This window comes from Coturnix japonica, chromosome 7 (genome assembly GCF_001577835.2).
Source record: "Coturnix japonica isolate 7356 chromosome 7, Coturnix japonica 2.1, whole genome shotgun sequence".
In the NCBI taxonomy this organism is placed as follows: Eukaryota; Metazoa; Chordata; class Aves; order Galliformes; family Phasianidae; genus Coturnix; species Coturnix japonica.
In genome coordinates, this window is record NC_029522.1 from 30,292,497 (window position 1) to 30,320,158 (window position 27,662).

Consider the following 27,662-nt stretch of genomic DNA (forward strand, 5'->3'; position numbering starts at 1 on the left):
ATATCTCCTCTCCTGACCCCGTAACACCACGACTTGACTCTCACAAGGTTAACACCAACCAGATTAGCTATAGACAAGAACTGAAATTGAAGTAAAACCTGACATAACCATGTTAGCGGCCTGTTAGCGCCACTGCCACGCAGCAGAAGCCACAACCCAACACTGCACCACCAAAGGACTTAGGCAGAAAAAAGACAGAAACACCAGAAGAAAACTAAACCAGTATATTTTAATTCTACAAAAATGTATAAATATTTAAATGTACAGCAAAGAGTACCAGGATGCCATTTAATAACTGTTACGACATTTCAAATGTGCAATTCTTTACCCACAATCTACCTTTATAAACTTCAGTTAATCCTCACACTTAGCGCCACTAAGCAAGGCCCCAGGCCGCCATGCTTTGTGCCATCCACCACTTCACCAAAGCCAACCGCGACCCCATCGCTCCCCCAGTAGCTGTGTGCCCCAGGTGTTCATGAAGGCCCACTTACCAAGCTGGCCTGAACATGGAGAAGAGAACTAAGCAGGGATGGCAACCTGCTGGAGCAGCAACCCTTGATGCAAGCGACCAAGTGTTGGAGAAGCGCTGACACAAAGCCATGGATGTTGCTGGCGTCCACCCAGCTCCACCAGCCCAGGGCTGCTCCTGCTGCTGGGACAGACTGGGGCTCACCAACTCCCTTTGCGTCCCCAGGTTGTTCCACATGGGGAATGCAAGGACTTTTAGATAGCACAGAGCCCAGGGAGCCCAGAGGCTTTGCCCAGCACCCACAGCAGACACAACCAGAAGGTGCAGATACAAAGCCAGAACGCAGAGTTTTGCAGCAAAGCACACAGCTTCTCTTCAAAACGTTCTTCAAAGAATGAAATCCTTCTACTGACTGGGAAATGTGTGCAGAGAAACTGGTCTAGCTGCTCAGATCCCAACACTTTGACCCTCACACTATGACTGGCCCTCACTCTATCAGTGCCATTCTTAACACAATTCTCTGGTGAAAATGATAAAATAATTATATTTATTATTCGTAGAGTTCTCTTTATTTTAAACACATTGTGCAAATAGAAGCCACTCCTCCCAACACCCTTTGGAGGTATTTAATGAAAGGGGTGCCAAACAGAACCGTGCTTATCAGATGTGGCCTGTGACTCTGAGTGCTCCCCTTTGTGGGCACGCAACCAAAGGAGAGATCTCAAATGATCTGCCAAGGAAACACAGACATTTAGGAGATGGAGGAAAGACTGGGGTCTAAGCACGCAGAAACTTACATTCATTCCCTGCATCACAACTCATCACCCTTGATGTTATACCAGCATTTAAGGTGCCCCTCATCACTAACACCTCATTCTACATGAGAGGTTTATGTGAAATTCTTCTGGGAGGACCTGGGGGTTTTCCATATTCACTCAAAGGAGACAGATCCAAGATCTGACCCCTCATCAAGGAGGTAGGTCTGGGATTCGAGCCAACAGGAACATCCACTGTGTCTGAGGTTAAATCCAGCGCTTTTTTCCCTAAGTCAGAATGCAATTTCTCAGTCTCGGCCACTCTGAGACCGCACCTCAAGCCTAACCAATGGCAGACTGCTTGCACCTCTCAGCACCTTCAAGCAATGATGCCAGGAGAACCTCCCAGTGCAAACACAGCCCTTAAGAGGTGCAGCAACCACCACCTCGTGCACTGGGGATGCTCTGTCAGCGACACAGTCACACTGGAAGCAGTTGGCACCAAGAGTGCATGCTCCTATTGCTCATGGATGCTGTAGGACCTTCCATAACTTTTACTTCTGCAAAAACAAGCAAAAGCATCAGGATATACTGAATAGTTCTGGTGGAACTTTGAGACTGGAAGTGCCTGACAGCGCTCTGAGCGGGGCTGTCGGGATGGACGTGCCAGCTGCTGTGACATGGCAGCTCCCATGCACGTGCAGCAAACACTTCTCAACTTGAACAGGCTTCTAGATTTCATGTAATGATACATATCTGGAAAATATGAATGGCTTACGAATCTCTACTATCTACATTTGAGAATACTGATCCATGATAGCATGAATCTCTGCTGCAATGGCCAATGGAAATGATACTGCCATGGATAGCTCACCTTCCCATACCCAGCCACAGGCCAACACATTAGCTCCTGGGATGCCTCCGACATGACTGCGTGTCATCAGTGCTTCTTTAATAACCATGCTAACAAAGCAAAATGATTAAGCCACAAAATTATTAAAAATATAGATAAGCATCTGCCATCTCTATTGGAGCCGGACCCGGCCCACAGTTTTACCCACTGTGATAGGGGATCCCTGGAGGAATGCTCCCAACTGCCTTTCACGTGGGATGCAGGGACACAGGGATGCTCAAAAGCAGCAGCTGCAGGTTGGGTCCAGCCTGACACCTGGTCTCTGTTTCTCACAGAAGACCAATTTAGTGCAAGCAGCAAAAACCCTTTAAGTCTCCCAGGTGTGAGGTTGCAGGCCCTAACCCTAACACAGTCCCCCTACTGCAGATTTCAACGCGTGTCACTCCTTCTTAGCATTGTTCCAATGTCTCCTTTGTTGCTTCATTTAATCTCAGTGTATGAACACGCTCCATTTTGCTGCTGTTTCACACACACACACGTGGGTATCCCGTTGTCTCTTGGCATCAGAAACTCCACGCACCACCTCAGTGGCCTGTCCAGAGCAGGGCTTCTCCACTGCCAGCATCCCATCGCACTGCCAGGAAAGCCAGGTAACAACACATGGAGGCTGTAAAACCTCTGGCTGTCATTCCCAGCACCATCAGCTCCATAAGGCATTTCATGTCATGCCACCGCTCTGCAGCACGACGTACCACACACACCAACATCTCCAACCAAATTTCACAAAGTTTTCTCTTGAAACAGTCACTGAGGACATTCGCGTTGCTAACGGTGCAGGTTTTGATATTTATAAGCTCCAATGCACTTCTTTTGAGCAGTCACGGGGCTGAAGGGGGCAGGTGGAGCCCTGCTGGAGGACAACACAGCACGGCTCTGTTGCTCGGTGGGCCTCCTGTGGGTGTGAGGCCTCCAACAGGGCTGTGGTTTCCAGCGGGCCTGGGGCCTCCTGTGGGCGAGAGGTTTCCAGTAGGCCTGAGGGCTGCGTGTCAGCAGGAGCCATGGGGCTGGGCTGTGCTGTCAGGCCCCCAGCGTCATGTTGCGCAGCAGCCACTGCTGGGACCGGCCGCCCACACACTCCTTCATGCTGGGGACCAGCTTGTCCTCCTCCGATGGCCCGTCCAGGCACTGGTTGCTGTTGATGTGCCTCAGGGTGAGCTTCTGCAAAGAGAAGGGGAAGAGCTGAAGCAAGAATCACAGCTGGAAATGCTCCATGGGGGGTTCCATCCCTACCCAAGGCCCGGCTCTGTGTCACCCCCACCACTCTACCTGCTGCCCAGCCACACACAGCGGATGGGACACAAAGTACACCAGTGAGCATATGTGAACATCACCCCAAAGCAGCAGCTTTAAGGAATTCAGACTCCAACAACCCAAACAGATACACATTGCAGGCCACCTGGTGTTAGTTCAGAAATAATTGCTAGTGGAAAACCTATGTTTCAAAGGCAAACTTCAATTTGTTACGCATTGCATGAATAACATCATTGTACAGGTGACAATCTTTCTCTTTTCTTTGTATTTTTTCTTCTCTGGGACACCTGTCCCTCTCATTATTTGACACACTGCACTATTTCTGGGGAGTGGGAGAGTCAGAAGGGGACAGCAGGCAGCTGAACATCCTTACCTGAAATAATCTGCTTGAAAGCACTGGTAGCACACACACATAAAGAGTCCAAGAGAAGGTGAACATATCACCGCAGACTAAGTCTGAGCTCTTTGCAGCAGCTCTGTGTGGGTTATAACCCTGCCCTAGCCAGAACAGCCAAGGGAACAGATTCACAACCACAACACATTCTCTGCTTGGTTTTATATGCAGACACATACCTGGGCTACTACACCATATAATTTTACACTGCAGTCCATCCTGGATCGACATGCCACATCCTAACACTCCTTATTACGATGATTATTTCACTGGCTCACCCTTAGAGGTTGGCTCCTTGGTTTAAAACAAACTATGAAGCACTTCTCAAAGAAAACCCTACAGATAGCGTAAGAAATCACTGTGGGGCCATCTGACATGCATTCAGTGATGAATATAAGGAATTCTTCTCTAATTACTAGAGGAAAGAGTTAGCAGTGCGAACAGAACTAGCTTGTTTACCAAACAGCACTGCTCAGAGCGCCACTGATTCTTCACTCACATTGTTTTTGAGCAATTAACCAGCTATCATTTTCTGCTAGAACCAGAAATGCAAAGAAGTCTAAAAAAGCTGCCGCCGCCTTCATCAGCTGTTCCCTTCCTTTCAGTGTATAATTTAGTGCTAGACTGACATATCACTGGGATTTTCAACTGTCTCGTAGATTCTTTTTTCTGTGTTCTATCATTATTTATGCTACTAAAAAAAAAAGGCCTCATTTGCTTGGGAAACAATTAATTACTGGGCAATACGGCGCTCATACAAGGCAGCCTGAAATTTCTGTTTCACTCAAAGCTGAGAACGCAAGGGTGGATGCAGAGTAAGCTGCGCACACAACCAGATGCACAAGAGATGTGCTGCTTCACACTCAGCAATGTACGTAAATGACTGCCCCGATGGGAAATCCCTCAGCCCATCAGAGCTCTGGGGTTAGCATTAATGACTTAAGTGTTCCCACCGTGTTCCACTATGCACACACATCAGTGAAACTATCCAGCGGTCAGCACAACATTTTTGATTCCTTCACTGGGTAATGCCTCATAACTGTCTGCTGTAATTAACAACTAACACTAAACTAAACACGTGTACTGCTATATATACCAAGGAAAGGAATTCTCTTGAGGTAAACAGGCAGAGAATGGAAAAGCATTTTCCTGTAAGGACCTTAAATCCATGTGCTTTCAGTGCTGTGTTTGGATAAACTTGCATTAGATGTTTTATACTCAGATACCAACCTCCAGCAGCTTGTTAAAGGAAATAATCAGTGGAGCTGTAAAAAATGTTTCTAAAGACTTCCAGCCTGGTGTAGTTCCTTAGCATCCACATTTGCAAGGGGCTGCCATTGCAAGCCTCCACGGTGGGACCATGGGTGCCATCCTCTATCCTGCTGAGTGTCAGGCACGACTGGGTGATTATGTGGAGAAATGTGTGGGTCTGCATGACAGAAAAGTGGTGAAAATAAACAAAACCAGCAAACAGGAGGAGAAGCAAAGGAGAAAGCCACAACCTTTGACTAGACACCCATAGCAGCAAGACAGGTCAAACAAACAGCAGTGCTGCTAGAGGGGAGGGGAGGACTAACTGTGATACCCTGGTGTCAGATGGCACAGTGACCACTCACAGGGCCAGCTCACGTGCACAGAGCGCACATACAGACAGGCACAGCCATGGACTAAGGTTCAGTCACATCATTGTGGCCTTCCAGTATTTGATGGGAACATATAAACAGGAAGAGGAACGACTGTGAGGGCGGGCAGTGATAGGACAAGAGGGAATGGTTTTAAACTGAGACAGGGGAGGTTTAGGATGGATCTTAGGAGGAAGTTTTTCCCTCAGAGGGTGGTGACGCACTGTTCGCAGGTTGCCCAAGGAGGCTGTGGATGCCCCATCCCTGCAGGCATTCAAGGCCAGGCTGGATGTGGCTCTGGGCAGCCTGGGCTGCTGGTTGGTGACCCTGCACACAGCAGGGGGTTGGAGCTGGATGAGCACTGTGGGCCTTTGCAACCCGGGCCATTCTGTGACTCTATGAAACCAGCTCCAAAGATGCCAAGCTGTAAATATTCCCGAGTTCCCAGCGTGCCTTGATGAACACATGTATTCCAAGCACAGCACTGGCATCCTGACACCAGTGAGTTGCTACCTGAGCAGCTGAGGCTTTGGGGATACTTGCAAGGAGAGAACTATGCTGCTGCAGGGGACAAGGAGATGCACTACTCTAGGGTTTGGCACAGGGGCTGCAGCTGTTTCCAAACTTACCTCAAAGCTATACTCCCATTTACCAACATACTGACAGGAGGAAAAAGAAAAGGAAATGAGAGTCAGTGACTCAAGGCATACTTTTTGTGAAGACCTTCATCTTTCAGGGAATGTAAATTCCACCGCTTTGTGCAGATGTCATATTTAGTGACAAATTTAGGAGTAATTATGCACGATCAAATCCTGACATCGTTATCCGCGCACGAAGAAATGGAGCCTTTTTCTATCAGACATGACTAGCATTTCTTTAGTATTTCTCTTCCCTTGAGACCATTTGCATTTACTGTACATCCTCAGATTTCACCATCCTACACAGACTGCGTATACTTGCCTGGGTGTTGTGGGAAGACAGAATGGGATCCACCATCCCATCCCAACCCAAGGCAAGCACCACGTGTATACTGTGAAACCATTACACAATGCATGCTGATGGGAAGCCGTCAAAAGCTGAGAAATTCCACCTTGGCACATCCCATTGACAGAGCTGATTTATACAACCGCCCTTGCAGTGAAGTAGGCAGCTTGAAAATGGGCCAGGAATCCTAATGGGTTGTTAAGGAGTAGGAAATGAAAGCATTACAAATCAATAACAGAAGGCGATGGATTAGAAGGAGAAAATCGAACAAAATGAATTTCCTGCCAAGATGTAAATGCATTCACACACCAAAAAAAACCCCCTTGGTTTAAAAGGCTGCAAACTGCAGTGGAGGTGCACAGCCGCGCCGGGAGCCATAGAGCTCCTCTAACAGCAGCATCTTTGCCTCAAAAAAGAATTACATCTTGAGTTCACATTAACATGTATTCATGATTTCTGCTTTAAATGCATTTTGCACAAATGTGGACACTGTTTGGTTTGGGAAAATGAGAGGAAGGCCATTTTAAACACCCTGCTTCAAGCTGATTCCATCCAGTACCTTCACAAATACATATGGAATGGCTGAGATCTGCTTTTCCTGTCCCATTTCCTTGTTCATTTTTGAAAAGAATATAAATGCCAGCCATGTCTATGGGAATTTTAATGAAAGAAACAGCTGAGATTTATCCACAAATGAACCTAAATAATGAACACCGACACCGTTTCATAAGAAATATCCACAAGCTGAGTCTGAATGCTTGTAAAGTATTTTCTCAAACAAATAACTCCTGTGAATAAAAAAGGTGTGTGATGCAATGGGCTGTTCTGTGCACAGAGCAGTCAGCAAAGCAGCCGTCTCCAAGATCCCTTATGTAAGGTGTGAGCACAGAACGCAGTGTATTTCTTTTTTATGAGCTCCATCTAATGGCTGATGGCGTTTTTACACAGCTACAATCTTCCGCTGAGGATCTATTATGCTGAACTTAAGAAGGTAGCTTGTCTCTGATGCTAGAAGTAAAGGAGAACATAATGGGATGGAAGAAATGGACCTATTCATACCGAATGCTGAAAGCAGCTGCTGCTCTGTGATGCTGGAGAGGGTGACAAATGACTGTGCAAGTTACATGGCAGGACCTCCCGAGTTCTGCAGCACTTTCCCAGCTTTGCTGCCATGGAAATAGGCCAAAGCTAAGGTGGCATTTTTAAGCTTAGAACAGTGTAACTGTGCAACTGCAACCATCAGGCACCCAGCGTCAGAGCTCCACATGGAATTCATCTGCTGCAGCTTGTGCCTGAAATATCCAAAGGAAAGCAACCAGCATTCTGATTTTTTATCAGGAAAGATTACTCTCTGTGCTGGTAGCACAGGAAAAAGCATTTGGTGAGAAGCCTTGTCTTGAGCTCTGTGTGCACCTACTGCCCAGTGCTACAATCTGCTTACGGAACAAAATGAGGGGACATGAAAGGTCTTAAATCCTCAGCGTTAAATGCTGGCACGAGCACTTAACATCACCCAAACACATTTTGTGTAAGAAGAAAATCATCTTTGCTAAAGAGCACGCTGGTTTAAATTCAGATGGGAAACTCAAAAATGAATCAAAACCTGGCAAACACACCGGGGCTAACTGCTGTTTTCCTACTTGGCAGCTCAGTACCGTGCAGTGCTTGCATGCTTCTTACCAGAGGCTGGTAGAACAAAAATGCCAATACTTTTATGTGGACTTCACTGTGCAAAACTCACATCCTTGTTTCAAAGCAAAAGCTCAGAATGAAAGCTTTCAATCTGCTTTTCCCTGTTGCATTTAAAGAGGAACTAATTCAGTCCTAAAACACTGAGATACTTACATACATTCTCTGTATTAATTCTGCAACTTATCTGTAAGTCACTGCATCTATACAAGCTGCTCTCCCTTTCACAAGCCAGGGAAAGCCACGTCCCATCCCAGCACCTAAATAAGCAGGTGACTGGCATATGGAAAATGACTAAACAGTTCCAATCCAGTCTAAAAGCCTCAAGAGCCAGCAGAAACAAAATGGTAAAACTCTAACTTAGACTAATACGTATTGTTTTCCATTTCTTTTATAGAAAATACATGGGATGTTTCCTCAGCTTTCTAAGGATGCCCAAGACAGCCAGCTCATTGAGCACAGCACGTGGCTACCTTGCTGTACAGGGACAGTCACCGACAGGCTGCCCCAGGAGCACAGAGGGGAACCCAGTACCTCAGCATCGTACTCCCAGAGCTGGTTCCCGCGCATGTGGTGGCACTTGAGCATGGTCACCGGGCCGTTCAGCCGCGACACATCCAGGCATAGATCATCCGTACGGATCTCCTTGTCTGCTGTGTAGGAAAACACCTGCCAAGAGAAAAGTGCCTGCAGTGACAAAGTGCTGGCAGAACAGCAATAGACAACATTTCTACTCCAGTGAAGGAAAATAACTTCCTTCTCCCAACAGCAATGCGGTATCGTGGATTTCATAAGTGTTTCATGCAAGGTTCTCCAATTGCAGAAGTCTATAATACATAAAAATTACATGTTAAAGGCTGGTGTGTGTGAGTATTACACAACTTGCAGACCTCTTAATAAAACTAGGAAATAAATGGGGACATGGGAGCCATCTGCCAACAAAACTATCAAACTAGGCACAAGCTTCAGAAGGATTCCTTAACAGAATGCCTGCAATGGTGGCCCGACTGCCACTAGTTGTGTTAAATTGCAAGGTCCTGACTCACCCAAAGCATCTCTGTATTCCCAACCCACTGTTCAAAGCCTTGATGGTGCTGCTGGCCCCAGCACAAGGTAACGTTAAGGTAAGGTAATGCTCTGTAAAAACTTGCAAAATTTACATACTGCATACAGCTTCCAAGGGAACAGAGGCAAGTATTTTGAAGCTGAGGCTCAGGTAAGTCACTTAGAGCAACCACTGAAAATGAAATAGCATGCAAAGACAGCAGAGGAGCTGCTAGGTCCCAGTCTGAGCAGTAAGACAGATATGGGAAAGTGCAGGCTGCAAGGATCAGTGGGCTTTGCATTTCTCTCACTCCTTATTCACCGCTCAGCAGCCACTTGTCTGGATGAAAATCCAGGCTCCACAGGCATGGTAAAGCACCAGCCACCACCTGTTGCATTTATTCATCTTGTGATAAATCTCTGCAATCAATCTGAGGCTTTTCAAGAGCTGCTTTCACTTAAGAACACATCAGACACAGTTAATGCTCAGATGGGCTTTTCTCAAGAGGAAAGGCACTATGAAATACTGAGCTGGGACTGCTCTGCTGAGATCACACTCGGAGCACACTGTCTTGTTGGAAAGGGGTGAGATGAGTCCTCATCAAAAACCTGTTAGTGCTCCTATACTGTAAGTATACATATCCCTTCCCACTGTTCTGTGTACAAAGGCACATTCTATGGCCTTTATAAACACCGTGTTAACTCTACTACACAAACATTAGTCTTGCCAATGCTTGCTGACTTGCAGAAAACTAAGTATATGTACTGCCCATCTCATTCTCTTACTTCACAACTTCCTGTGAATCCAAAGTTCAGCGACACTTGTAGCACCAAGCATCGCTCTCTGCAAGTAGCAGAACTCAGCTGCAGGAATCACTCACACAGCCCCATGTGCACACTGTACAGATAGTTTATCTCCTGCCACGCTCGTTACTAGGAGATTTATCCATTATTATTTATCCTGAAGCAACTTCCACTTAAAATTTTAACTTATTTGTGTTGGTTTTCTTAGAGTAAACAAGTTTGCATCAGATATCTTCTAGCCTCAGAGATACAGCAGCTGTTTTCTGCTGTGCTTTACGGAAAGCAAATACTCCTATTTTTTAATGTGTTTTCATTTGCATCTTTCTTTTTCCTCTCTTCTTTGATAACCGCAATACTCCATTATATCTTCTGAAAGAATAAGTGATGTCTGAGTTAACAATTACAGAAGATGGATTTGAAAGACACGCAGTCTTCAGGAAGAAAAATGAATGTTAATTAAGACCATGTAAAATTATCAAGCTACCATTTTACTAACATCCATATTAATTACATACATAATCCTATTAACGTCACTGTATAAAAAAAGAGGGTGAGGAACAACAGGTTGCATCTCACAGCTAATTCAATGGAGTATCCATGTGACATGGTGCAGTGCATGACAGCAGCACTCCTCCTGCCCATAGCAGGGACATACCTACACCCCAACACTCCAGCCCCATGCACTCCCACCAGCTCCTTGGACTCAGCCCCACAGTTGTAATGCACAACAGACCACAACTACAACCGTGCCTCCATTACCTCCCCAGTTAGCAACAAAGTTTGTGTCCGGGATAAGGGACAGACAGTGGAGCAAAGTTTCTTTTTTCTTTTGTGATATATTGGCTTGGGAAGGCTGAGGAAACACAGTGCTGTTTACCAGTCGTTGGATATCTTTAGATACATCAAACACCCAAGGTGCAAACAGAACCTTGGATGTATGAAGCCTTATCAAAATGATAACCCTTCCATCTCCTAAGTCAAATTAACAATGAGAGGGAAGTTTGGGGTCACTATGATAACCTCTGAAAGAAAAGAAGATTTTGCTCTGAGATCCTTCATCTTCTCTTATTTGTTTGCAGCAGATGTGACACTGGAGAAAGCCACTCATGAAAAAATGGCTTTATCACAGAATCAGAATCACAGAATGGCTGGGTTGAAAGGGACCTCAAGGATCATGAAGCTCCAATTCCCCACCACATGCAGGGCCACCAACCTCCACATTGAATACCAGCCCAGGCTGCCCAGGGCCCCATCCAACCTGGCCTTGAACAGCTCCAGGGATGGAGCAGAGTATGCATCCCTTAAAGCTCAAAATCTCACAAGGTTTGGAACTCTTATTACTACACCTACCGATCACTGCAGTCTGCAGCAATCCAACACGTCTGCTGCAGTGAGTCAATTCTCACCAGGTTTTCCAGGTCACCATTTGGCCCATGGGACATTTACACCCTTGCTGTCATTCCTACCTGGTTTCCTCCCATGCCGTGGCAGTTGAAGATGCCCACTTTCTCGTTTTCCTTGCGGCCCATGTTGTCCAAGCACTGGTTGGTGTCAACGTTCCTGATCTGAAAAAAGAAAAAGATAAAGTGTGCCTTAGAACAGTATGTCTGTAATGTCATGTCTGTGCAGAAAAAAATTACACCATATATTTTCTCCTGCAGCCTACAGCCGTCTATGCACTCAGCTACAGGAATGTGCTTTAACTTGCAATCTGTAAATGTCACACTCCCTACAGCATTCCCATCACCACAAAAACCACCAGTACTTTTCAGCAGAGGTTCCCTCAGAACCCACCCTATATGGAGCAGACAAATGCAGCGAGCACTTCTGCTGACCCAAACCATCTCTCTGCCATCTCTGCACAATGCAGCTGTGCAAAACCCACATTACAGGCACGCTATCAGCAGTACAATGAACTACAAGACCACTCCCAGTGGTGCTCAGTGCATGCATCTGTCAGAAAAGACCACCGGACCCAGAAGCACCACGGTGACAGCAGAGTGTTGCTTTGCAATCAATCAAAATACAAAAAGGACCATTCAGCATTCACCACATTTTGCCAGCAGCTTATGCACTTTCTGAGGCCCGCTTCTGTTTACCCAGGAAATAATCCATTGCAGCAGCCAGCTATCAGTTCTACTCTAACTGAAGGGAAAATTCAGCTGCAAATAAAGTCCCAGTGACTGCCAGGACCTGCCTGTGAAGGCCCAGCTCTGGTGCTCTCCTACCTGCCCCTTTGCTGCTGCTGGGGGAACCCAGGCTTCAGGCACAGTCAGCAGCTGTGACACTCAGGCACAGGTTTTAATTCATAGGTACTGAATCCCTGTTTCCGTAGCAACAGAGGCACTGTTGTTAAAAATAAGGTATTTTAACAACTATTGTATGACTTTCTCGTACTTTTATTTTCCAGCCTGACAATATCGCACAAAACACTCTCATTTGACACTTGTTAGATGAGTTCTCTGCTCGCTGTAAAACCACGTTACACTTTATTCAGTCGTAGTTAAACCTGAAGCCCTACAGTGGCTTTTATTTTCCACTCCAATGGCAAGTTTCAATAGCAAATTGCTTTCCCTGCTGCAATAATGCCATTTGTGCCTTTGATTGCTATTCCAACAGTACCTTTAAATCAAAGCATTCTGAAGCTTTCAAAAGTCAGCTGAGATACAACTCAATAGAAGCCTTTTAACATCAAATTATCTGAGTTTTAAAGAACCTTCCACACGCAGAGGTACTTGAACAGCAGGGTGGTGAGCGATGGTGACACAGTGCTGGGCAGCCCGGCTGACTACACGGAGCACACCTCATTCGAAATAGAGGCAGAGGGAAAAACAAAAAGAACCCTGTTCTACTCCATGTGATAAACAATGCTGCAAAGTTTTATTTTCAATTACGGCATATTATTTAATCAGTATCAAACATCAGTCACAAACCCCATTCTTAGGACGTGCGGCTCCGTTTCAAAGTCAAATCTCTAATGGCGAATGCTTTCCCAACAGCAACAACCACGTTAAAAAGGTGTAGTGCAAATATGACCTGCTCAAAGCAAGAGAAAAAGACCTGGCAGTGACGTGAGCCAAGTTAGTGCAGTGTACCTCTCCCAGAGAATAGTAGCGCCGCGGGATCTGCGAGTCTGGATAGATGTTCTCCAGGTACCACGAGAAGGGTTTGCACTTCAGGGCTTCTCTCAGCGCCTTCCTGGCCGACACATCGCCATAGTCCACCTTCACAACGCCTGAAATCATTTCATTAAGAGAAACAGAGGGTCAAAGAGCAGTCGTCACAAAGGAAGACCTCACCAACCGCTGGCCAATTCCCTCCCGCTCAGGCCCACTGCGACACCACAGCTATCAACCAGCACACCTTAGACGGAGCAGTGCAACCTACTGGGCCTTCCTCTGAAAGACAGTTAGCAGGAGAGTAAGGGATTTGGTCCTTTTCCTATTTTAAGCTGCAGTGCATACAGATTCACAGCGCCATTGTTTTGGTGCCGGGTGATCGCCTGCTGCTCCTCAGTGGCAGTGCTATACTTCAGCAGCTCTGGGTCACAGCTTGAAAGACACCACCAGATCTATATCTGAAATCCATGCTGCATTCCATCACCTTCTGCTTTCCATCATCTGCGGGATCTCATTTTGAAATCATGACAGAGGTGAACCCCCAAGGCTGCCCCATCCTAACACACAAGGTGGTATCTATTCCTAATGAAATTCAGCACGTGACAACCATGAAACTAAACGTTCCTATTGCCAAAAATTGAACTTAATGCCCTTACCCGTGTTCCCAAGTATCTACCAGCTGTCTTTGACAAATTAGTTCTACGTACCATCATGCAATTGTAGGATACAATGGAAAATGGAAGTGAAATGTCCTTGGATGCAAAAACAAGATGAAACATCACAGGGAGGCAAAGAAATGGCTGTTTGCAAAGGTAAACGTCCCAGGGAAGAGGCAGATGATAATAACAGAGCAGCAGATGCGCTGCCAGTGGAACAAATTGAATAGCAGCGGAATTGCATTACACCATTTTTTCTAATGGGCACGTCCTGGAAATTGGTATACAAGGACATGGCTTCAAAATTGGCTAAATGGACCGTTTCTGTGTAAGAAGGCATTTATTTACGACAGTAAAGATGAAAACTATTCACTGGAGCATAAGAGCTGGGAACGACTGCCTTTATGCAAAGATAACCCTGAGAAAACTTACTCCAAGTTAGGCTTTTGCCATCATTTGCTGCCTTCTGAAGCCAAAAAGGAAGGCGTCCTGTGGCACATTGGTGCATTCCCAACTGAGCAATTCTATGATTCTACGGTTCAGAGGGAGAGCAGTGGGAGCTGCACCTGATCTAGATGTCCCCAGTGTCCCCAAATGATCTAAATGCCCCCAAGGAGGTTTGAGGGCCACCAGAAGGGATACTGGACACCACTGATGGTCACCCAATGTTGACTCAGTGGGACAAGAGACCATTTAAAGGGGAACAAAACAACAGGAGCATCCCAACATGAAGCCAAGAGAGGACAATGCATGGGGCCACCAGGAGGTACAAGGGACGATGCTGAGGGACACCCAACAGCCTCTGCTTCACATGCTTCTGAGATCCCTACTCTGGATGTAATACACGATTGTGTACCTCCACAAGCACAGCCTCTTCTGTTGAAAAAGACTTTAAACTACATTTTACCCCATAATCACGCCTGCACTGTATGTTATTTACATGTGGATATTGCAAAGAGAAAAGCAGAGGCTTACTGAGGCTGAATCCTACACCTGACTGGTCCTGACACTAAAACAAGCAGAGGATCAGTTCTACCACAACAGTCATCAATGGAACACCATCAGGGCTAACACCAGTGATGCATTAAGATGCTCCTGCAGTGCACATCTCAGGAAAGCTTTCAAGAGACGGCAGAGTTCAAAACAAACCCTCGAGTTTTGTTTTAAACATCCCAGACTAAAGAGTAAAAATGAAATAGTAGGACTATTGTAGGGGAAGAAATCAGACAGTCCTGTTCCTATGGAAGCCTTAAGCCCTTGGTGCCCTGGTGTCCCTGCGAGATGCCATGTTTGCTACTAAAATACAAGTGTCCTCTAAGGGAAACCCCCATTGCAGAAGCCATAGCAAGGCAAGAGCTGATCTTCACTGTAAGTGCACGTGTCAAAAACACTGTTTTTGTGGCTGGAAAAAGTGCTGAACGCCTTCATAAAGGACTGCTATATTCCTGCTCTTTTCAAACCGACTGTTTGCTGACTGGCATTTATTGCATTGATATTTTAAGCCTCGACACGCAGGTCCACCATCAATCTCCATTTTACATCACCTTCAACGAGTTTCATTCCGAACATCCACACAAGCCTACAATGTAAGATGTTTTCCCAATGGAGAGCAATAACATTAGGGATGAACAAACAAGCCAGCCTCCCTCCTCCACACATTCCCACTATGTTTTAGATGACTTGGCACTTCAATACTGGGTCCAATCCACACCACTGATGAGTGTATTATTTTCTCATTCTGCTTTTATCACATGGAAAGTAATAAAGCAAAAGTTCCTTCTGCTCTTACCACCAGCTGAAAAGCTCGCTGAAGAGTGAAAATGTTTACTGAGAGCTCTTGCTTGCTAGATTGATACAGTCATTATCAACCTAATTATATAATTACACTCGACAGGAGGATTGCACATCATCTGCTGAGTAAACACAAGCACTTATCTTGCAATCCGAAATTAAAACTTTACAAGTGGCACATTTCAATCCTCAAAAATGTTCTAAGCAAGGTGCTCGAGAACTCTGCATGTCAGCCTTGCTTCAACAGCCGAGCTGGTGCAGGAGAACTGACCCCAAGCTGATGAGTGTGGCCACAGACACGTGGCTTAGTGATGCAGTGGGCGTATAGAGAACCAAATGAGGATGGGCACAAGCTTTTCAGCTGACTCTGCAAATGCAGGCTATTCTGAGCTGCAATTATTTCCGTGCAGTGATTAGCTACAGTATTTCAATGCACAGATTGACAAAGCTGCCTATATTTAGGAATGCATAGATCAAGTAGAATGAGATACGGTGGAAGAGCCAGAGAAAGAAGTGAATTATGCTGCTGGAAATATCACACCAGGTAAATGGAGAAAGCTGAGAAGGTATGGGAGTGCAAAGCCACCCAGACAGACAGGTAAACATTGAGGTGGCTCAGAATAATAAACTAAAATGCATATTTGGCATATGAGAAAGATGTTGGCATTAGCAAAGCACCACCTGGAGTGTAATCCTGCATTACTGGTGTACATCAATTTGTGTATGTTCAAAATGTATTTGTTCAAAATGTGGAAGTTTGGTGGCCCTGCCAGGCAGGAGGGTTGGAACTTCATGATCCTTGAGGTCCCTTCCAACCCAGGTCATTCTGTGATTCTGTGATCAACTACACTGATAACAATGCCCAGCAGTGAAAATAACAGAAAACTGACTGCTAAACAGACCAACAGTGAGGAGTTACTAGGAAGCAATTTGGTTTTTCATTAGAGAAGCCAAGGAAAGATAGACACAGAGCATGAGTGAACTGGTGCAAAGGAAAGCACAGCACTTGGTGTCACAGAACAGGGCTCACTTTTCCCCAGGGGGATCATAGACTCATAGAATCACAAGGTTGGAAGGGACCTACAGGATCATCTAGTTCAACTGTGGGTTGGCCATCCCAGTTTTGGGTCTTCTGCATTGCAAAGGAGCTGGGAAAGAGCTTTTATTTTTGCATTTGCAACACCGCAAGGACCGTCTGACTTACCATAAGTGAAACAGCACCACTGACAACAATGTGGGCCATACGCACAGAGCAGCTCTGCTGTTTTCAGAACAGCTTGATGTATTTTTTTTCTTTTCTAAGGGATTTCCTTTGATCCCATTTGAAGCGTGCCCAGTATTTCTGACATTCTCCAGACTCTCCTGAACTACTGGGCAGGCTCTTGTGGTTTTAGGCTGCAATCCACACTACAGGCTGTAGCTCCTGCCAAGTAAAATTCAAAGCTCCTTGTCAAACACTGCATTGCCACCAAATCCAAACAGTAAGCACTTCCTACTGTGACCCCACCGACAGCTACAAATCTATGCCAGCCTCAACAAACAGAACTTTCAGGGACCACTCATGACAGAAAAGCAAAACCAGCACCTCAGAACCAGCAGGGAGCACAGCCAGCCTCCAGCAAGCAATCCATAACTTGATTAATGAAGACTTTCACCTCCAACTATAATTGCAAGGTGTGCGCTCTAATTATGCTGAGAGAGACTGAAGGCAGCGCTGCTGTGAGCAGCCACGGGTTCCTCTCAGGACATCATCTGAGACACAGAGTGAAGCAGGGCCCAGAGGAGAGCGGGGAAGATGAGAGCTGCTGATAGATAACAGCTTCAGAGACCTAATTACTGAAATGCATCTTGCTTTGTTCTCCAACTGAATTATCAGGAGAGCTGTACGTTGCACACTAACAACCTGAAGGAGATGTGTGCCAGACAGAAGGATAAAAAAAAAAAGGAGTTCAGTGATATTGGGAACAAATTCTGACATTTTGCAACATCCCATAAGAAAAATCAATTATTTCCTATGGATTTTTGTTATTTTTTTGTTGTTGTTAAAATATTATCATTAACTTCCATTGATCTATCTAGAACACATAAGCACCCCCCTCCTTCCTTTACTTCTGAATCCCACAGAGCACTACGATGGCATTTTAGTTGGCAGTTTACATAGCATATTCTTAAATAACTGCCAGCAACAGGAATAGCACCATGCATTGGGGCTGCAATTAAACAGACCTGGTCCAGCCAACACAACTGTTATCACTGACCTGACTTCAGTCTTCCACATTAATACAGTGTTGTAGGTTCTCCATTTAAGCCTTCTGCAAATATGCAAACACGTAGCCAGAAGAGAGATGATGCTCAGCAGCATTAAATTTGCCAGTCTGCGCTCACTTTGGAAGCAAAAGGCAATTTTCTTCACAGAAAGAGAAGTCTCCATCTCACAACAAACACAGTAACTGCATTGGTGTTTGAACCTAACTTTTCTTGTTAGAAGAAACAGCCTCCCTGAGAACTGGGAGCTGGACTGGATGATCCTTATGTGTTCCTTCCAACTCAGGATCTTCTATGCCTCTACAAAAACTGCTGTGAGGAAAACCAAAGGTTTTTATCATGCACAGTCTCTACTTTCATACCTGCGAGTGTGAATGGCCAGCAATGCAGCAAGCACTGCCAGCAGCTGCACTGCCCAAGTGGGACACATGTCCCCCAGGGATGCTCAGCAGTGAGGAACACGCAGACACTGAGGAGATGACAAAGTCCAGCTCAGCAGGTGGAACAGGAACTGAAATGCTGAGGGATTTTCTTCGTATTCTGGCTTACTACCTTCCATTATTTCTGATGGAGAGCGCTTTTAGAGCCACCTCAGCACCCTACAGGCATAAAAGGAAGGGCAAAGCACTGTGCCAGCCCCTGGGGAAACGCCGATAGGGAAACTGATGGAGAAATGTCCTTCTCGGTGTGAGGAAGAGTGGTGCCTCCTCCACCTGCCTTCTGGGCCAGGCAATGACTGCAGAAAGCAGCATTAGCAATGAACGTGTCCTGCTAGATGACAGGCTGCTGAAAAACAGTTTGTTAAAGATAGCCTTGCACTTATAGCTGTACTTGGGAGCCTAAATTAAAATGGCCTGCGGCAAGAACTGGTCTTTTCAATGGAAGAGGGGATGTGGATCTGTGAATACCGTGGATGTCTCTTCCCTTCCAATGCAGCTGATGAAATGCTGGCTAGGAAGCTTGGACATCCAAGCTAAAAAAACACTGCTGACAAACGCTGCCTGCTGAAACCCTGGAAATTGTGAAGGTTTTTTCCAAAGGGATTGCAGAAACTTCTCACTAATGTAAGAGAAAATAACCTGTTGCTCCTGTCCAAGATACATGTTGTAATGGAGAAACTTCAAGACACACCAACACATGAAACCAAAGGTACAGACCAGGAGAAGTCAGGAGCAAAGGGAATTGCTCCAGTTTTACAGACGTTGCTTAGGAATAGCCCAGCCTGCCGCAGGTAGGCTCATATCAGACTTATTTCCTCACGTCCTTATTATTGTAATGCCCAAACCAAGCCTTCTGTACAGCACTGAATTCCCCATTCAACTCAGAATACTGCAGTATAACTGAGGTAAGAGTGCATTAAAAAGCCAAGGAGGACTAGGGCAGTCCTGCTGTAATTAAATGGACTGCTGATTAGAAGACCCTTAAACCAAAGAAATGGAGGAGAGGAAAAAGAAAACCCTTTTTCTTTTATTAAAAGAAACTACCCAGCAGGAATTTCACCTTGCACTCTTCTTGAAACTGGAATTCTTACATTATTCTCCCATATGCATCATTATTCTAGTCGCATTTACATGCATTTGACTAAAATCTCATTTTAAATGTATTGTATTTTAAATAGCCCTTAGTTAGGTATTTTTGGAGCTTCAGCTAAGCTGAAGGCATTAAAGCAGCAAACTCCTCATCAGCCAGCAAAAGCTGCTGCCTGGGCAGAAGACAGAGTGCACAGTGCCAGCCCCCCAATGCAATGAATGGGCAGTATCTGCATGCCTCATCCTCACAAGCAAATGTACACTTTCAGGGTTAATTATTAAGAAAGCATTTATAGTTCAAGAAAAAAAAGCAACAGGAATTTGGTATTATGGGACTGCACAAAAGCAGAACTTAATAAAGGAGGCCCGCATAAAAGAATGGCTAATCCGATGGGAGAACCTTATGACTTGAACTCTGCTGCATCTTATATTGGTTCTGAGTTCACTTTTACGCCATTACAGACATCCACTTCTCAGTGGGATTTTTTGTGTTGGCTTTTTCTCCTCCTCCTACAGGAGAACAGAAACAAATTACATTCATAACAGCCAAACTTTCCATCATGTACTGTATTCCTTTACTTTCAGTCGGGTAGATATATTCACCAATCATTGAGGGACACAATCCTGCCTACTTCACACAGCTCACTTCCCATATTTAAGAGGACTCTGTTAGCGCTGCTGCTTTTCATGCACATTACGTGAACTTCTATTGCTATATCCAGAAGGAGGGAAATCCACAGGGTACTTCCCTATGGTGCGGCACACAGACAAATGCATGTTTAGGTGATGACAAACACCAATGGCTTTAATAAAAAGAGCTTCCACAAGGGAAATGGAGCAGTCCCCATCCTTGGGGGTGCCCACAGCTATGACCTCAGAACAGAGATCAGCACGAGGCTGGATGGGGCCCTGGGCAGCCTTAGCAGATGAGGGGCAGCCAGTCCATGGCAAGAGTGGGGCTGGTGACTCTGAGGTCCCTAATGATGCAACCATGCTGAGGTTCTACAACCCTTAAGGTCTCTTCCAATCCAACCACACTGCAATTCTATGTTTAGTACATACATATGCATACATGTGTACACTTACCTATACGTATCTCGTGTTTCTATCTTCCTTTTCTCAGGCAGCTTTACATATCGCCACACATTCAGAAAATAACTTCTTACCTGGGGATATTATATAGAAGAAGTCTTTAAACTCGTCCATCCAGACCTCTGCCAGCCTCCTGTTGTTCTTGTTGATGACGTGTCCCGTGCCACCAGGGAAGGTGTAAGGGGTTGCTTTACGGAAGACATGGCCAACGTGTGAGCACGTGACAATCTCAAGGGAGCCACCACACTGCCAAACCTGAAACGAAAACATGCAGAATAGGTTGGCTAAAGCCAGTACAAAACACAAAAAGCTTCTAGCAGGAAGGACTCTGATGGGTTAGCAGCTATCTCCTCATTTATTTCCCCAGGACACAATTCAACTGGGAATTTCAAACTCAAATTTAAGGGGAACAGTAGGGACATAATTCCTGACAGCAATGAAATCCCACAGACCTTAACTACACTGTGAAATCTCGTGTGAATGGCACAACTGGTTGTGTGATCTTCTTATATAAACACCTACAAACCACTGCCTCAGAAAGGAGTAAGCCTGTACTGTGTTTTGAAGCATAGGGTTTGAATGCTAACCATGTATTTGAGTTTTGAAGGAATACATAATATTTGAAGAAATGGAGAAGAAACGAACTTTTACAATCTATCTACCCACATCTGTATTGTTTAAAGCACAATCGAGTCCATGACCACGCTAGTGAAAGCACAGCAGACTTTGGTTAATACTGAACATGAAGCACAGGCACCTTGAACATCACACACAGATGTCCCCAAATCTACACCGTGAGCAAGCTTAGTGCCTTCAATATGTCTGCACCAGTATAAACAATCCTTTAACCCTGCCTGGGCTTAGCACCCTGCTGGTAAACGAGGTAACGTTCTTCTGGCAGCTCAGCAGTCTTGGTGTGATGTACAACAGCTGGTGCACTGCCCGCAACCTGCTCTGCAGCCTCCTGCATCTCTATGTGCTGGGAGGAACTGGAGAAGGAACTACCAGAGGTTCCAGGTCCAACTGGGCAGAAGTAGAGGCACGATGCAGGCAGCTGGCTCCAGATGTGCACAGAAATAAAGGAGGGTTCCCAAGGGATCTTTATAGGGCTACCCAACTTTGCTGTTCTGACAGTGGTGATTCCTCGAGGCTCCCCCTACACCAAGGCTCACTGACAAGTTTTGGCACCACCAGCTGCCCAGCTCGTTACCCAGCCTCACTCCCCTCTTTGCACTGGTCTCCTGTTAAGCAGAGAGCAGGGCTAAAATTCACAATACCTCTTCCTAATAAGAAGCAGGGCTTAAGAATCTTTTGGTGTCTTAAGATCACTGGTACAGCCTTGTAATTAGAGCTCCTCGACACAGACATAACAGTTACCATAGAAACTTAATGCAGATTTTATTTAATTAGGGCTAGATCCTTTTATGTGACTTCATTAGTATGCTAAGTGATGGACTCTGTTGGGATGAGCAACGACAAACATCAAAATATTCTGGTGTTTAACATCTTGTGTTTTGCAGCTCAGTGACAACCAGTCAGCTCAGGTGAAACTTCAGGTCAGTGAGTGCAAGAAGGAAACACTTATTAAACCCAAAACACGCACTGTATTTACACAGCAACACAGCAGCGATTCCCTACACAGGACAGCAGCGAGCACAAACAGCTTGAGGAGCATTTTAACCTCCGTCAGTGTCGTGATCAGTGCTCTCACAGCTTCACCCCAACCCCCTTCCTGGCAAGAGACTCCTCCCATGCTAACACTCTTATATGTGTGTTCTGTACATTTTTTAAGTGTATTTTTTGGCTGCCCTTGCTACAAGCTGCTAGCTACTGCAGCTGTCATAGGAATGCAGATAAACCTGCATGCTGCTCAGAAGAAAAGGGCTTTAATTAAAACCAACCAGAAAAGCCCACAAGAAAACCAAGTTTCCTGAATACTCACTGCTAAAATGACTCCCTTCCCCAGGTTCATAGCAGCTAGAGCTTGCAGGACCACACTGATTTGGCCAGAGTATAGACACGATACAAAGCAACATACAATTAATCACTCCTCACTGCAAGCTACTGCCAAGATCATTGATCCCAGTTTCAATATAGGCATTAATTATTAAAAACTACCTTTCAATCTCAGACTCTGCACAAAAGGAGTGCATTAAACTCCATCCCATTTCTGCACAGCCCACCTTTAAGATCCTTTGCCCCTTCTGTCCTCTCTGCATGCTCAGGTAAAGCCACGTCCCGCCCGCCCATCATAAATGTAAAAGGCTAATAATAATGTATGCAGATAAAAATAACACCTTAAAACGAGCAGAAAAGCTGCTCACGCAGGTTAGCTAGTGGGTTGTTTGGGTGGTTCTGCACTTGTGGTTACTGCAAGGAAATGGCTCTCCCAGGAGCGAGGCAATCTCCTTTAATGACAGGATATGTAAAACTAAGTCCAAATGGGACCGACAGCTTTTTAGAGCTCGGATTAAAATACAACTAAAAATTCAGGCTGGAGAGATTTAAGGCTTTTGGTTTTGCTGTTTATATGTTAATAACTTTGTGTACTGCCTTTTAGAAATATTTACTCCCACAAAAGACTGTTTCTTTAGTATACACTTCCAAATGTGTATTTATGGAGTGTGGCATTAGATCAAAGAGATTTCTGTTACTATCCAACAGGAACCTCTCCTGGTGCAACCTGAGGCCATTCCCTCTCATCCTACCACTGGTTTCCCAGGGCTTTATATACCCCAACAGCACACAGACACACAAAAACCCACATCCAATGTCACTGCACTCCTGAAGATAAGACAATCCCGCATGCATGTGAACCCTCTAGCCCTACAGAGTCACAACCCTTGGTGCCTGTAAGAGCACAGAACTGGTCTCTCTGCCATCCAAACCAACAAACATGCTAAGCTTGTTTACTGAATCACAGCCTAACTCACTCCCATCCCTGTAATCCTGCAGTCAGAAGAGCCCTCCCATACCATCAGGCTGAACACTGCCTGCTGCTGGTCCCTTGTCCTTTCTGCTGCATGGCACAGGCATTCTGCAGGCAGGGCACTGTACTGGGCTACAAGCAGCTATACAGAAGGCTCCATGGAGATGTCATTGTGGCCTTCCAATATTTGAAGGAAGCATATAAACTGGAAGGGGAATGGCTGTTTACAAGGGTGAGCAGTGATAGGACAAGGGGGAATGGTTTGAAACTGAGACAGGGGAGGTTTAGGTTGGATCTTAGGAGGAAGTTTTTCCCCCAGAGGGTGGTGACGCACTGTTCACAGGTTGCCCAAGGAGGCTGTGGATGCCCCATCCCTGCAGGCATTCAAGGCCAGGCTGGATGTGGCTCTGGGCAGCCTGGGCTGCTGGTTGGTGACCCTGCACACAGCAGGGGGTTGGAGCTGGATGAGCACTGTGGGCCTTTGCAACCCAGGTCATTCTGGGATTCTATGAGATACTGCGGCCTCAGACGTAGAAATCAAAGAATGAACAATTAAAAATCTGATGTAAAGCATCAGCAACAGATGGGCACCGGAGCACGCCATGCTGCAGTTACCAGGGCACCGCCCCAGCATCTCTGTAATGATGGAAGCGCTGAAACTCTTAGTTCAAGGACATTACTCAGGTGGGAGCCAGCCCTGAGTGCATCCAGCTCTGGGTCTGGTTACAGCACTGCCTTAATACTGCTCTTAATACTGCTCTTAATACTGCTCCCATCCTGGGGGGGACAGCTGCCCCATTCCAGTAGAACTTCCTGGCACTGTGCACTGCTGCACATAGTTCCCTTCTTTCAGGGTAAGTCGATATTTCCTCTTATTAGCAGAGCTGCTGCTCATCTGTCCTTCGTGATCTGCTCTGCAGGATGGCTTTAAGAACAGCAGTTTAGAAAAAACATAATATTAAAAAAAGAAAGAATAATCCTGGCAGGAATCCCCTACAGCTATGGATAGGAAATGTGCCAGACTACCAAAACCAGCGCTTGTTCCTGAATACTTGCCACAGGTTTTGGATGGTATAGAATTCTTTAAATGTTTTTCATCTTCTTTTATATTTCCTGTGTTTTTGTTTTTTTTCCTGATCAAAGAATGCCCTGAAAACTCAACAGACAAAAAGCAGCAGGGATTGAATGCACATCTCTGCCCTTCACCATTCTGGTGAGCAAGGTGAGCAATGCCCAGCAAAAAGGGAGCAGTGCCAAACCACAGCTTTAACTCAGGAGAGGCCTGTGGCCGATGCCCTAAGGCTGTGCTATTCACTGCTGCAGGGATCTCTTCTAAAAAGGCAAGAAACAAACATGCTGCCTTAAAGGCTTCAGATGAACATACGCTCCAACACACACCTGCATCCCGTGTGCATCCAAGGAAGGCTTCGGAAGGCTGAAATCTGATTTAAAACATCAGCACTCAGAGTAAGTCTCTCAGCCTCTCCATTTGACTGGGAAGCGAATGATGTGCAGTTAATAGAAAATGGCCTGAAAATGCTTTCAGGTTCTCAGTTGATCTCCTCTGGAAGCTCTGCTGGACAGAACCCTTCAAAGCCCGCTCTGCCAACAGAAAACTTCCCACCAGCCAACCCTCGCTGAAAACAAGAGAGAAATAAATGGAAGAAGAATCTACCTTCCTCAGCCATTCTGAGGGCATGGCATAGGGATGCAGCAGCATTTATTCTGCATACTTACTTCAAGCACCAAAACTGCGATTCATCACAGCCATTAAAAACCATTTCCAATATCCTTCCTAAACACCATCCGTGGAAGACTCAGTGACTCCATTTTCCTTCATGCCTGAAGGACAAGCGCTAAATGCGATCCGCTCCCATCCCAGGCAATGCACCCACCCCCTGCAGGCAGCGCCATCCCACGCAGTGTAAGCACCATGGCCACAACTTGCAAGTCCAAGACAACGTATGCTCTCAGAAACACAGACATCAGTTCTTCCATCACTCAGGCCTTGTTTATGTCAGTTAGCATTCGCACCATCTCGCAGAAAGCCTCACTTTTCCACACAAGAACACGTTATTCTAACATACGTATCATCTCAGAAGGGCAAAGTCAAAGCTTCCAAACAGTTACAAAATGATTCATGCAGTAAAAAGGACCGAATACCGTATTGAGACACCCCCAAATAGCTGCAGCGTTACAATTAACCCGAGACTTGCGTGGCAGCTAAAACACAGCTAAAACACTGACCCCAATGTAGGAACTGTTACAGCAAAAGTGTTTGTTGACAGAAAATGAAGGAAAACGGCAATTACCCTAAAAGACATTTCAAGATTCTCTCCACCCCAGATATCCATTCCTGCATCGTAAGATCCTATCTCTTCAAAGTAGTTTCTGTCAATAGAAAATAGGCCACCAGCCATAGTAGGGGTCCTAGTTGAAAACAAACAGAACAAAAACAAAAAAAAAAAAAAAAAAAAAAAAAAAGAAAAAGAGGAAAAAGAAAAGAAAAAATACCTTTTGAAAGACACGGTGGAATTTATCGCGTGACACCACAGCACACATCTCCTCACACAGTTCTGACTATCAATGCATCCCGCGCACAGCAGCGTCAATACAGAACAGCACCATGAGTTCAGGAGCACTGCAATGGTAACATGGATGGAATTTTGGCACTGCATCCGGAACAGCACTTAAATCCAACCTGAGATGCTTAGAGAAGGGAGTTCAATGCCTTAGCTTTGCCTTAGAGGGAGACTGAATGTGCATAACATTACGGGGCTGGCATAATCTCTCCTAACAGGATTAGGGATCCTTACAACAGGCAAATCCCATCAGGGTGCAGCTCCTCCTGTAAAGCTGTCCTGCTTCCCCACCGATGCCAGCTCCAGGCTTTGCAGCACCCAATGCCTGCACCAGGACCAGCAGCACCGCTCTGTGCTCCCACCCAGCCCTGCACACACAGGCTGGGAGCTGCTGGGACACAGCTGCTGGGCAGCCTGGGCTGCTGGTTGGTGACCCTGCACACAGCAGGGGGTTGGAACTGGATGAGCACTGTGGGCCTTTGCAACCCAGGCCATTCTGTGATTCTGTGGCTCATCCCAGCCTGTTCCACCTGGCCCCAGCACAGCCTTGCCAGGCCCCAGAGCTGAGATGCTACCTCTGTTTCTCGCTGAAAGAAATGTCTATGATTGCTTACTTAGTGTATCCGTCCATGCAAAACTCATTTAAAGTAAAACCAAAAGCAGAGTCAGCACTCAGAGATTCAAATGTCTATCATGGATTAGAAGTCGCTGTAAAAGCATAGGAACCCCTGTATGCCACAGTGTTCAATAACAGAGGTGCAGCAGGCAGAGCTCGTCTTCACTAAGTAAATTTAACGTTGCATAAACAGAACTGCAGAGCTCACTGTAAAAACAGCTGAAACGGTCATTTCAGCAAGAAGGAGCATCTCTGCAGTTCTTCTTAGTTTTGTGCTTATTAGCTCTGTTTTGCCTACTTGGAGGCACATGAGCAATACGGTGCTGTGATTAACGCTAGCCATCATTCCAACCCACTTCTCTTCTTTTGGTCTGCTTTTCCTTTCTGTGACTGTGAGCAGCAAGCAGGACTCCCATTCTCACACTCACCCCATTGCCTTCCCTTAGGGAAGAGCACAGCAGACAGCTGTTTAAGCCCCACTCTGCTGCATCCCAACGCTCCCAGCACCAGCTCCTAATGCTGCTCAGCCCAGGATCAGCCCACGTTACCTGCCCAAGGCGACCCCCTGCAAAGACTTCAGCCCACTGCTGCCCAAAGCACACACCTCAGCACCCACAGCACCAGCCAGAGCCTAAGAGGACAAAGAAAAGGAGATCCTCGTGTTTCATACTGTATTCTTTCCTCTTCCTAACTCATTTAATTGAAATTTCTGGAACTATACAGGTATATTTAAGTACAAGACTCATCAGTCTTCCGTTCCAGAACAATTAAAGGCAAATATGGCAACATCCACACAGAAGGTACAGAGAAGTGCCTTCTGGCTGGGATCCTGCAGCTGTAGGATAAGATGACTGCGCAGTGATCTCAGCACAGTGTTGTACCACCACTGGCAAATCACAGGAGCACTGAGCTCACCTGGAGACACGGGATGGGCAAGTACTGTTTTTCAGTGGAGAAAAAAGCGCACACCAACAAGAGACTGAATGAGACCATTGGGTTCAGCACTCCAAGAACATCTACCACTAAACCTGAGAGACCGGTGACCGAGCTGCTCTGCCCAGAGCCCTGTTCCAGTGCTCTCAGCTCTGCCTGTGCAGCCATGTGGACTCCAACCCCAGGCAGCCCAATGGAACAGGAGGCTTTGCGCTTCAAGTG

General features: G+C 45.9%; 1 protein-coding gene across 4 annotated transcripts in view; it reads right to left on the minus strand.

Moving 5' to 3' along the window:
- Window positions 1-209: 209 nt before the first annotated feature.
- The window catches only part of GALNT13 (polypeptide N-acetylgalactosaminyltransferase 13), a 63,001-nt gene continuing 35,548 nt past the window's right edge, over window positions 210-27,662 (minus strand). For all 4 annotated transcript variants that reach the window (XM_015869188.2, XM_015869189.2, XM_015869190.2 and 1 more), the window contains 6 exons: window positions 25,622-25,739; window positions 20,455-20,635; window positions 13,024-13,163; window positions 11,395-11,493; window positions 8,615-8,749; window positions 210-3,298 (listed from right to left, as the gene is read on the minus strand). In XM_015869188.2, coding sequence (XP_015724674.1) covers window positions 3,158-3,298; window positions 8,615-8,749; window positions 11,395-11,493; window positions 13,024-13,163; window positions 20,455-20,635; window positions 25,622-25,739 — 814 coding nt within the window. In that variant the 3' untranslated portion in view covers window positions 210-3,157. The remainder of the gene's footprint in view (window positions 3,299-8,614; window positions 8,750-11,394; window positions 11,494-13,023; window positions 13,164-20,454; window positions 20,636-25,621; window positions 25,740-27,662) is intronic.